General features: G+C 35.7%; 1 protein-coding gene across 1 annotated transcript in view; it reads left to right on the plus strand.

The window, feature by feature from the left end:
* Positions 1-2,867: 2,867 nt before the first annotated feature.
* The window catches only part of LOC142134200 (uncharacterized), a 35,966-nt gene continuing 25,745 nt past the window's right edge, over positions 2,868-13,088 (plus strand). The window contains exons 1-6 of the mRNA XM_075194526.1: positions 2,868-3,635; positions 3,715-3,786; positions 3,900-3,950; positions 4,812-4,874; positions 4,955-5,017; positions 5,496-5,558. Of these exons, the coding sequence (XP_075050627.1) occupies positions 3,029-3,635; positions 3,715-3,786; positions 3,900-3,950; positions 4,812-4,874; positions 4,955-5,017; positions 5,496-5,558 (919 nt within the window). The 5' untranslated portion in view covers positions 2,868-3,028. The remainder of the gene's footprint in view (positions 3,636-3,714; positions 3,787-3,899; positions 3,951-4,811; positions 4,875-4,954; positions 5,018-5,495; positions 5,559-13,088) is intronic.

A 13,088-nucleotide genomic window follows, 5' to 3' on the forward strand; every position in this document is an offset into this window, starting at 1 on the left:
AGGAGCGACACCCATATCCTGAATCTCCTGCAATAAAAGTAAAATGTTAGCTCCCATTTACTTTGAGCATGTTGTACAGCAGTTAGCATATGTGAGTCCATTTGAGCAAGGATAAGGGATATATAAAACATGCAAAGTACATACCCAAAAGCCATCCCTCCGGCATTTCACCACTTTCAAATTTGGCATAAAGGGTAGACTGTCTCAGGATAAAGGCATCATGACATGACCCAGGATAGCCTGCAACAACACTCAATATACGCTGGTTAGCATCGCAGACAACCTGCACATTCAGGGAGTGGTAATGATGGCGATTAACAAAAACCTCTGCCCTGTGGTGAGGTGGTCTCAGGGCAATATGAGTGCAATCTATTGCACCCATTACATTAGGGATACCTGCGACCCTATAGAAAGCTCCCTTGAGCTCATGCCACTGTGACTCCTGGCTGGGGAAGCTGATATAGCTAGGGCACACTCTTTTAAGGGCACCTAAAACCTGTCCAAAATGCCTTGAAAATGTCGGCTGCGTTATGCCAATCACTCTGGAGGACACAGATTGAAAGGAACCTGTTGCCAAAAAGTGAACTGCACACAGTAGTTTGTGTAGTCCTGACACTGCATTAGAGCGGCTGGTTGTAGGCTCCAAATCATCCTTCACTTGCTCATACAGTGCCATGAGGTTAGTACGATTGAGGCGAAACATTTGTACTACCTCCACATCAGCCAAAGACTCCAGATTCAAACGCACTGAAAATGCACGTGGAGTGCGGGGTCTTTGCAGGCTCCGCGGAACAGATGCCAACTGCTGTTCATCCTCCTCCTCCTGACACCTTTCTGCCTCCATCAGGTAAAAAGCTGCAAACATACACTGGCAAGAATGCACCACATTACCTGCAAAAGCCATTCTCCAACAAACCCACACCTGCCAAATAATGAGGGGCCCTTTTTGTAAGCATCATGATTAACTGCTGGGCAATAGACGGTGATTGTCTGTGATTGCTTCAGGCAGAAAAAACATTTTTCACATGTGGATTGCATTAGCATTAAAATAAGGGTTAACTATGTAATGCAACAATTCCCATCCTAGTTTCTTTGAGGCAACAGTATTCTAGTGGTTTTTTGGAAAGTACAAAACAACTAGAAAAGGAAAGGTGAAATGAGATTTTACTATGCAATCATACTGGGTGAAAAAATAATGGAAAAAAAAAAAAACAGTAGCCTGAAATTTCATGACACTTTGCCCATTTTCTATACACAGTCCTAATGGAGCAATCATTGGACATGAAATAGGCCTTTCTCTTATGGTCTGATTGGCAAAATACCTGAAACAGCACACTGTTTGAACCATCACGCCGCTCACAAGCAGCGCTTTCATTTTGGTCTTTTGAATGGCGGTTTTCCGGCGGCTTTATAAACCCCCTAATAGTAAATCCGGCTGTTTGTATGTTGAACATTGTTGAAACCGTCATGGCGATGTATACAGAGGCGGGTTTGGAAACATCATTTTTGCCCGTTTGGACGGCGGGTTTAGCCTTAGTAAATCCGGCGATGGCTAAACCGCCGCCAAATCCGCCGAAAGTCGGCGGATTTACAAACACGCCTGATAGTAAATCTAGCCCTTAGAAAGTTGATAATTGTGGGCAATGTTAGAAATGTCATGAGAAACAAGAATTATGTAAAAGGATTGATGTAAATCATTGTTTCTAAGAGAAAGTGAGACAGGAATGCAAAAAAGCGTTGTTTTTGGACGGCAATGAAGAAATGACTATGTTTTGCGATTTCTCGTGCTCAGAAAGACTTAGAAAGTTGATAATTGTGGGCAATGTTAGAAATGTCATGAGAAACAAGAATTATGTAAAAGGATTGATGTAAGTCATTGTTTCCAAGAGAAAGGGAGACAGGAATGTAAAAAAGCGTTGTTTTTGGACGGCAATGAAGAAATGACTATGTTTTGCGATTTCTATTGCTCAGAAAGACTTAGAGGGGGGTATTCAATTGTTAGCGAGACGCGTTAAAATTTCGCGCTCGAAAAAGAAAAAAAATTCCGCGCTCGTTTTTTAGCCGTTTGAGCGCTCGTTTTAAAAACAAACTCGCTCAATGCAAATGTTTTTTTGCATCCTCCGCCTCGCGCTCTACTATTGGTCCTAGCGAGTTTGAAATCTAAGGGGAGTGTTTTACGCTGGCAGCTCAGTATGAAAAAATAATGCAGCCAACAGCAAACTGTCATTTGCTGATAGCTGTTGGCTGACTTGGTTGGTGACTGCTGTGGCTTGTGACTCCTGAGGCTTGTGACTCCTGACTGCTCTCCATTGCTCTAATCTTCGAAATTGGATTAGTGAGTTGACTCTACACTGCACTATACACATATTTTTTATAAAAAATAACATTTTATTTTTTACAATACAGGCAAATACACACAAGAATATACTACAGACATACCACACTTATTTAATTGCACCCACCACACACACACACACATATATCTCCTTATATATATATATATATATATATATATATATATATATACATTTACATACACACACATTTTTAAAAAAAAAAATATTTTTTTTTTCCTGTATTTAAGCAATTGCAGTTTTGACTTGTTTTAGGATAAAAATTGAATTAGTTTGCATTTACTTTTTTGCAGTCTACATAGATTGTATTGCACGTAGTTTTGTCCCTTAAAAATTATAATATAATTTAGTTAAAATACAACTGCTATATTTTTATCTAGTGTTACATTATTTTTTTGCTGTATTTCTACAGTTGTATTATTGTCCTTTTTCCCTTAGTTATCATTTAGTTTTCTGTAGTTTATAGATTGTATTTAACCTAGTTTGGTCCCTTAAAAATTATATTATAATTTATTTTTTATACAACTGGATTTTTTTTTTAGTCAAGTACTTGTGTAGTTTAATTAATTGTTATTAGTATTATAGTAGGATATTGTACTGTATCCTTAGGCAAGTGTTGTTAAATAGTCAATAGTTTTTATTTATTTTTGCAAAGAAAATTTATTAGAGTAGCCATGTCTAGGGAGCGTAGGGATTCTTCTTCTTCTTCTACACAGGGAACCCAAGAAGAAATTGTCAGCAGTGGCGAGGAATGGAGAGACCGTCCTGAGGAGCGCCAAGAAGAAAGAAGGCGGCAGCAGTTTGTGAGCAGCGTGCAAGCCAGCACAAGCACCCAGCAGCAACATCTTACAGAGAGTGGATCTGATGATGAAGAAGGACCATCTGTAACACGATCCAGGCGCTTCACACTTGAGGAGAATGAAGTCCTTGTTGCTGGGGTACTGCAACATTACGAGACACTGAAGGGTGCCCAATCGCTGAAGGCGTCCTTCAAGCATAAGCAGAAGATTTGGTCCCAGATTGCCTCTGCTGTGTCCGCAGTAGGTGTTCGAGTACGATCAGTTGCGGTTTGCATGAAACGCTTTCGGGACTGCAAGCGCACCACGAAGGCAAAGATGGCAGCCGTTGCCCGTCATTCTAGGGGAACCGGTGGTGGCAAGCCACTGCGCCTAAAATTTAAGCCTTGGGAGAAGAAGATGCGGCAAATTCTCAGTGATGATCTTGTGGAAGGAGTGGAAGGGACAGTGGACACCCTTGATCCATCCACCTTCCAGCCACGAGGTATGTATAATTGTCTATAAAAGTGACGATGTCAATTAAATTTGTATAGAATTCTAAAATTATTTTTACAATTTTGCAGAACAAGATGCAGCACAAAGGAGAAGACATGAAAGTGAAGCAGTACCCCGGAAGAGAAAATCCAAATCAGGAGGTAAATGGCAAATGTATAATAAATTTTTTTTTTTTTGTAATTTTTTTTTTTACTTGCCTTGCCAAAATCTTATATAAAGATGTACTAATAAATCTTTCTTTAATGTATTTTAGATTTGGGTTATTCTCAAGGACACAAGGGCCAGAGGAGTGTCGAAGGAGAAGGTATGATATAAAGATGTAACATGCATGTATACATGCTCCATAGATTACATACTTTACACTACACATTACACCCATTATAGTGCTAGATTTACTAAGCTGCGGGTTAGCAAAAGTGTGGCTGTTGCCTATAGCAACCAATTAGATTCTAGCTTTATATGAAAGCTAGAATTAGATTGATTGCTATAGGCAACATCCCCAATTTTTCTAATCAACAGCTTATTAAATGTAGCCCTTAAACTTTTAACCTTAAAGCAATATTATTCACACATAACAGTTTTTATGGACAATATCACCTATGTTAAATAAAAAAAAAAATGTTCCATAATAAAGTTGTTTATTATTTTATTAGGTTTTACATCAAAATTGAATCAAACATATTTGTGTATGTATGTACATACATCATCATCACCATTTTTTTTTTAGTGCCACAGATTCCACAGCACTGTATCGAGAAATCACTCACATCAGTCCCTGCACCATTGGAGCTTACAGTCTAAATTCACACACACAGACACTAGGGTCAATTCCAATAGCAGTCAATTAACCTACAAGTGTGTGTATATATATATCTACATGTACACATACATATCTACATATACACATACATATTTACATGTTTATAATTTTGTAATAGTAAGATAGAAATGTATATCATTTGTCTAATAATACCAGGGAATTGATGTCACACTTGTTACTATAATTATTGCATGCAATTAATATATATCAAAAAAATATTCTTCCAATGTAAAATGTAAGTTGTTATTTTTGGTGCATCTAATATTTCCATAAAATTGTCCAAAAACAAAAATGTAATGTTATTGCTTCTATATAACTAAAAATAAATTTTATTTTTTATTATAGGTGTGACATTGCTTATGCCAAGACAAGTCGCAGTGGAAGTAGCGACAACGGCTTCCAATCAAGGTATATATTGTGATCAAGTAGATAGAATATATTTTAAATATAGTACATTTTGCAAAGCTTATTATAATTATTTGTTACAGAAAAAGAAAGCCGTTTAACCAAGTCTACTCATCCTGCCCAAACTGTTGAACCAAATAAAAAAGGTAATTATATTTGCATTGTAAAACAATATGCATATATCTCCTTCTCTCTCTTTTACTATAACTCTCTCTCTTGTTATATCACTGTCGCTCTTAGGTCTATCAATGTCTCTCTCTATTTTACTCTCTCTCTCTCTCTCTCTTTGTCTCTCTCTCTTTCTCGCTCTTTCACTATCACTCTCTCTTTTACTATAACTCTCTCTCTTGTTATATCACTGTCGCTCTTAGGTCTATCAATGTCTCTCTCTATTTCACTCTCTCTCTCTCTCTCTCTCTCTTTCTCACTCTTTCACTATCACTCTCTCTTTTAACTGTCACTCTCCCTCTTTTTTTCTTTAATATTGCTTTATCTCTCTCTATCTTTTCCTTTCACTATCACACTCTCTCACTCACTATTCCTCATTGTCACTCTTGATTACTATTTAAATCCTTGTCAACAATTAATAATAGCATCTAATAGTATTTTAAAATTAACTTACAGCTCACAAGAGAAGAAGAGTGACTGAGGTACATGTCTCGGAACCTGTTGCTGATGTACAGCGAGGTAATGTTTACACAGAATTAATTTTTTGTTTGGTCTCAGCAACTTTTTTTTTTAATGTGTCATTTTTTTTTAATCTATATACCTATCTATCTATCTCTCTATCTATCTATCTATCTATCTATCTATCTATATATAGATATATATGTAATAATTTATTTTATCTAATTTATTTTTATGTATAGAATGTAAAAGGATTGATGTAAGTCATTGTTTCCAAGAGAAAGGGAGACAGGAGTGTAAAAAAGCCTTGTTTTTGGACGGCAATGAAGAAATGACTATGTTTTTCGATTTTTCTTGCTCAGAAAGACTTAGAAAGTTGATAATTGTGGGCAATGTTAGAAATGTCATGAGAAACAAGAATTATGTAAAAGGATTGATGTTAGTCATTGTTTCCAAGAGAAAGTGAGACAGAAGTGTAAAAAAGCCTTGTTTTTGGACGGCAATGAAGAAATGACTATCTTTTGCGATTTCTCTTGCTCAGAAAGACTTAGAAAGTTGATAATTGTGGGCAATGTTAGAAATGTCATGAGAAACAAGAATTATGTAAATGGATTGATGTAAGTCATTGTTTCCAAGAGAAAGGGAGACAGGAGTGTAAAAAAGCCTTGTTTTTGGACGGCAATGAAGAAATGACTATCTTTTGCGATTTCTCTTGCTCAGAAAGACTTAGAAAGTTGATAATTGTGGGCAATGTTAGAAATGTCATGAGAAACAAGAATTATGTAAATGGATTGATGTACGTCATTGTTTCCAAGAGAAAGGGAGACAGGAGTGTAAAAAAGCCTTGTTTTTGGACGGCAATGAAGAAATGACTATCTTTTGCGATTTCTCTTGCTCAGAAAGACTTAGAGAGTTGATAATTGTGGGCAATATTAGAAATGTCATGAGAAACAAGAATTATGTAAAAGGATTGATGTTAGTCATTGTTTCCAAGAGAAAGGGAGACAGGAGTGTAAAAAAGCTTTGTTTTTGGACGGCAATGAAGAAATGACTATCTTTTGCGATTTCTCTTGCTCAGAAAGACTTAGAAAGTTGATAATTGTGGGCAATGTTAGAAATGTCATGAGAAACAAGAATTATGTAAAAGGATTGATGTTAGTCATTGTTTCCAAGAGAAAGGGAGACAGGAGTGTAAAAAAGCCTTGTTTTTGGACGGCAATGAAGAAATGACTATCTTTTGCGATTTCTCTTGCTCAGAAAGACTTAGAGAGTTGATAATTGTGGGCAATGTTAGAAATGTCATGAGAAACAAGAATTATGTAAAAGGATTGATGTAAGCCATTGTTTCCAAGAGAAAGGGAGACAGGAGTGTAAAAAAGCCTTGTTTTTGGACTGCAATGAAGAAATGACTATCTTTTGCGATTTCTCTTGCTCAGAAAGACTTAGAAAGTTGATAATTGTGGGCAATGTTAGAAATGTCATGAGAAACAAGAATTATGTAAAAGGATTGATGTAAGTCATTGTTTCCAAGAGAAAGGGAGACAGGAGTGTAAAAAAGCCTTGTTTTTGGACGGCAATGAAGAAATGACTATGTTTTTCGATTTTCATTGCTCAGAAAGACTTAGAAAGTTGATAATTGTGGGCAATGTTAGAAATGTCATGAGAAACAAGAATTATGTAAAAGGATTGATGTTAGTCATTGTTTCCAAGAGAAAGTGAGACAGAAGTGTAAAAAAGCCTTGTTTTTGGACGGCAATGAAGAAATGACTATCTTTTGCGATTTCTCTTGCTCAGAAAGACTTAGAAAGTTGATAATTGTGGGCAATGTTAGAAATGTCATGAGAAACAAGAATTATGTAAATGGATTGATGTAAGTCATTGTTTCCAAGAGAAAGGGAGACAGGAGTGTAAAAAAGCCTTGTTTTTGGACGGCAATGAAGAAATGACTATCTTTTGCGATTTCTCTTGCTCAGAAAGACTTAGAAAGTTGATAATTGTGGGCAATGTTAGAAATGTCATGAGAAACAAGAATTATGTAAATGGATTGATGTAAGTCATTGTTTCCAAGAGAAAGGGAGACAGGAGTGTAAAAAAGCCTTGTTTTTGGACGGCAATGAAGAAATGACTATCATTTGCGATTTCTCTTGCTCAGAAAGACTTAGAAAGTTGATAATTGTGGGCAATGTTAGAAATGTCATGAGAAACAAGAATTATGTAAAAGGATTGATGTAAGTCATTGTTTCCAAGAGAAAGGGAGACAGGAGTGTAAAAAAGCGTTGTTTTTGGACGGCAATGAAGAAATGACTATCTTTTGCGATTTCTCTTGCTCAGAAAGACTTAGAAAGTTGATAATTGTGGGCAATGTTAGAAATGTCATGAGAAACAAGAATTATGTAAAAGGATTGATGTAAGTCATTGTTTCCAAGAGAAAGGGAGACAGGAGTGTAAAAAAGCCTTGTTTTTGGACGGCAATGAAGAAATGACTATCTTTTGCGATTTCTCTTGCTCAGAAAGACTTAGAAAGTTGATAATTGTGGGCAATGTTAGAAATGTCATGAGAAACAAGAATTATGTAAAAGGATTGATGTTAGTCATTGTTTCCAAGAGAAAGGGAGACAGGAGTGTAAAAAAGCCTTGTTTTTGGACGGCAATGAAGAAATGACTATCTTTTGCGATTTCTCTTGCTCAGAAAGACTTAGGAAGTTGATAATTGTGGGCAATGTTAGAAATGTCATGAGAAACAAGAATTATGTAAAAGGATTGATGTAAGTCATTGTTTCCAAGAGAAAGGGAGACAGGAGTGTAAAAAAGCGTTGTTTTTGGACGGCAATGAAGAAATGACTATCTTTTACGATTTCTCTTGCTCAGAAAGACTTAGAAAGTTGATAATTGTGGGCAATGTTAGAAATGTCATGAGAAACAAGAATTATGTAAAAGGATTGATGTAAGTCATTGTTTCCAAGAGAAAGGGAGACAGGAGTGTAAAAAAGCCTTGTTTTTGGACGGCAATGAAGAAATGACTATGTTTTTCGATTTTTCTTGCTCAGAAAGACTTAGAAAGTTGATAATTGTGGGCAATGTTAGAAATGTCATGAGAAACAAGAATTATGTAAAAGGATTGATGTAAGCCATTGTTTCCAAGAGAAAGGGAGACAGGAGTGTAAAAAAGCCTTGTTTTTGGACGGCAATGAAGAAATGACTATCTTTTGCGATTTCTCTTGCTCAGAAAGACTTAGAAAGGTGATAATTGTGGGCAATGTTAGAAATGTCATGAGAAACAAGAATTATGTAAAAGAATTGATGTAAGTCATTGTTTCCAAGAGAAAGGGAGACAGGAGTGTAAAAAAGCCTTGTTTTTGGACGGCAATGAAGAAATGACTATCTTTTGCGATTTCTCTTGCTCAGAAAGACTTAGAAAGTTGATAATTGTGGGCAATGTTAGAAATGTCATGAGAAACAAGAATTATGTAAAAGGATTGATGTAAGTCATTGTTTCCAAGAGAAAGGGAGACAGGAGTGTAAAAAAGCGTTGTTTTTGGACGGCAATGAAGAAATGACTATCTTTTACGATTTCTCTTGCTCAGAAAGACTTAGAAAGTTGATAATTGTGGGCAATGTTAGAAATGTCATGAGAAACAAGAATTATGTAAAAGGATTGATGTAAGTCATTGTTTCCAAGAGAAAGGGAGACAGGAGTGTAAAAAAGCCTTGTTTTTGGACGGCAATGAAGAAATGACTATGTTTTTCGATTTTTCTTGCTCAGAAAGACTTAGAAAGTTGATAATTGTGGGCAATGTTAGAAATGTCATGAGAAACAAGAATTATGTAAAAGGATTGATGTTAGTCATTGTTTCCAAGAGAAAGTGAGACAGAAGTGTAAAAAAGCCTTGTTTTTGGACGGCAATGAAGAAATGACTATCTTTTGCGATTTCTCTTGCTCAGAAAGACTTAGAAAGTTGATAATTGTGGGCAATGTTAGAAATGTCATGAGAAACAAGAATTATGTAAATGGATTGATGTAAGTCATTGTTTCCAAGAGAAAGGGAGACAGGAGTGTAAAAAAGCCTTGTTTTTGGACGGCAATGAAGAAATGACTATCTTTTGCGATTTCTCTTGCTCAGAAAGACTTAGAAAGTTGATAATTGTGGGCAATGTTAGAAATGTCATGAGAAACAAGAATTATGTAAATGGATTGATGTAAGTCATTGTTTCCAAGAGAAAGGGAGACAGGAGTGTAAAAAAGCCTTGTTTTTGGACTGCAATGAAGAAATGACTATCTTTTGCGATTTCTCTTGCTCAGAAAGACTTAGCAAGTTTATAATTGTGGGCAATGTTAGAAATGTCATGAGAAACAAGAATTATGTAAAAGGATTGATGTAAGTCATTGTTTCCAAGAGAAAGGGAGACAGTAGTGTAAAAAAGCGTTGTTTTTGGACGGCAATGAAGAAATGACTATGTTTTGCGATTTTTCTTGATCAGAAAGACTTAGAAAGTTGATAATTGTGGGCAATGTTAGAAATGTCATGAGAAACAAGAATTATGTAAAAGGATTGATGTAAGTCATTGTTTCCAAGAGAAAGGGAGACAGGAGTGTAAAAAAGCGTTGTTTTTGGACGGCAATGAAGAAATGACTATCTTTTGCGATTTCTCTTGCTCAGAAAGACTTAGAGAGTTGATAATTGTGGGCAATGTTAGAAATGTCATGAGAAACAAGAATTATGTAAAAGGATTGATGTTAGTCATTGTTTCCAAGAGAAAGGGAGACAGGAGTGTAAAAAAGCCTTGTTTTTGGACGGCAATGAAGAAATGACTATCTTTTGCGATTTTTCTTGCTCAGAAAGACTTAGAAAGTTGATAATTGTGGGCAATGTTAGAAATGTCATGAGAAACAAGAATTATGTTAAAGGATTGATGTAAGTCATTGTTTCCAAGAGAAAGGGAGACAGGAGTGTAAAAAAGCCTTGTTTTTGGACGGCAATGAAGAAATGACTATCTTTTGCGATTTCTCTTGCTCAGAAAGACTTAGAAAGTTGATAATTGTGGGCAATGTTAGAAATGTCATGAGAAACAAGAATTATGTAAAAGGATTGATGTTAGTCATTGTTTCCAAGAGAAAGGGAGACAGGAGTGTAAAAAAGCTTTGTTTTTGGACGGCAATGAAGAAATGACTATCTTTTGCGATTTCTCTTGCTCAGAAAGACTTAGAAAGTTGATAATTGTGGGCAATGTTAGAAATGTCATGAGAAACAAGAATTATGTAAAAGGATTGATGTTAGTCATTGTTTCCAAGAGAAAGGGAGACAGGAGTGTAAAAAAGCCTTGTTTTTGGACGGCAATGAAGAAATGACTATCTTTTGCGATTTCTCTTGCTCAGAAAGACTTAGAGAGTTGATAATTGTGGGCAATGTTAGAAATGTCATGAGAAACAAGAATTCTGTAAAAGGATTGATGTTAGTCATTGTTTCCAAGAGAAAGGGAGACAGGAGTGTAAAAAAGCTTTGTTTTTGGACGTCAATGAAGAAATGACTATCTTTTGCGATTTCTCTTGCTCAGAAAGACTTAGAAAGTTGATAATTGTGGGCAATGTTAGAAATGTCATGAGAAACAAGAATTATGTAAAAGGATTGATGTTAGTCATTGTTTCCAAGAGAAAGGGAGACAGGAGTGTAAAAAAGCCTTGTTTTTGGACGGCAATGAAGAAATGACTATCTTTTGCGATTTCTCTTGCTCAGAAAGACTTAGAGAGTTGATAATTGTGGGCAATGTTAGAAATGTCATGAGAAACAAGAATTATGTAAAAGGATTGATGTAAGCCATTGTTTCCAAGAGAAAGGGAGACAGGAGTGTAAAAAAGCCTTGTTTTTGGACTGCAATGAAGAAATGACTATCTTTTGCGATTTCTCTTGCTCAGAAAGACTTAGAAAGTTGATAATTGTGGGCAATGTTAGAAATGTCATGAGAAACAAGAATTATGTAAAAGGATTGATGTAAGTCATTGTTTCCAAGAGAAAGGGAGACAGGAGTGTAAAAAAGCCTTGTTTTTGGACGGCAATGAAGAAATGACTATGTTTTTCGATTTTCATTGCTCAGAAAGACTTAGAAAGTTGATAATTGTGGGCAATGTTAGAAATGTCATGAGAAACAAGAATTATGTAAAAGGATTGATGTTAGTCATTGTTTCCAAGAGAAAGTGAGACAGAAGTGTAAAAAAGCCTTGTTTTTGGACGGCAATGAAGAAATGACTATCTTTTGCGATTTCTCTTGCTCAGAAAGACTTAGAAAGTTGATAATTGTGGGCAATGTTAGAAATGTCATGAGAAACAAGAATTATGTAAATGGATTGATGTAAGTAATTGTTTCCAAGAGAAAGGGAGACAGGAGTGTAAAAAAGCCTTGTTTTTGGACGGCAATGAAGAAATGACTATGTTTTGCGATTTTTCTTGATCAGAAAGACTTAGAAAGTTGATAATTGTGGGCAATGTTAGAAATGTCATGAGAAACAAGAATTATGTAAAAGGATTGATGTAAGTCATTGTTTCCAAGAGAAAGGGAGACAGGAGTGTAAAAAAGCCTTGTTTTTGGACGGCAATGAAGAAATGACTATCTTTTGCGATTTTTCTTGCTCAGAAAGACTTAGAGAGTTGATAATTGTGGGCAATGTTAGAAATGTCATGAGAAACAAGAATTATGTAAAAGGATTGATGTTAGTCATTGTTTCCAAGAGAAAGGGAGACAGGAGTGTAAAAAAGCCTTGTTTTTGGACGGCAATGAAGAAATGACTATCTTTTGCGATTTTTCTTGCTCAGAAAGACTTAGAAAGTTGATAATTGTGGGCAATGTTAGAAATGTCATGAGAAACAAGAATTATGTTAAAGGATTGATGTAAGTCATTGTTTCCAAGAGAAAGGGAGACAGGAGTGTAAAAAAGCCTTGTTTTTGGACGGCAATGAAGAAATGACTATCTTTTGCGATTTCTCTTGCTCAGAAAGACTTAGAAAGTTGATAATTGTGGGCAATGTTAGAAATGTCATGAGAAACAAGAATTATGTAAAAGGATTGATGTTAGTCATTGTTTCCAAGAGAAAGGGAGACAGGAGTGTAAAAAAGCTTTGTTTTTGGACGGCAATGAAGAAATGACTATCTTTTGCGATTTCTCTTGCTCAGAAAGACTTAGAAAGTTGATAATTGTGGGCAATGTTAGAAATGTCATGAGAAACAAGAATTATGTAAAAGGATTGATGTTAGTCATTGTTTCCAAGAAAAAGGGAGACAGGAGTGTAAAAAAGCCTTGTTTTTGGACGGCAATGAAGAAATGACTATCTTTTGCGATTTCTCTTGCTCAGAAAGACTTAGAAAGTTGATAATTGTGGGCAATGTTAGAAATGTCATGAGAAACAAGAATTATGTAAAAGGATTGATGTTAGTCATTGTTTCCAAGAGAAAGTGAGACAGGAGTGTAAATAAGCCTTGTTTTTGGACGGCAATGAAGAAATGACTATGTTTTGCGATTTTTCTTGATCAGAAAGACTTAGAAAGTTGATAATTGTGGGCAATGTTAGAAATGTCATGAGAAACAAGAATTATGTAAAA

The sequence above is a fragment of the Mixophyes fleayi genome, unplaced genomic scaffold, assembly GCF_038048845.1.
Source record: "Mixophyes fleayi isolate aMixFle1 unplaced genomic scaffold, aMixFle1.hap1 Scaffold_42, whole genome shotgun sequence".
NCBI lineage: Eukaryota > Metazoa > Chordata > Amphibia > Anura > Limnodynastidae > Mixophyes > Mixophyes fleayi.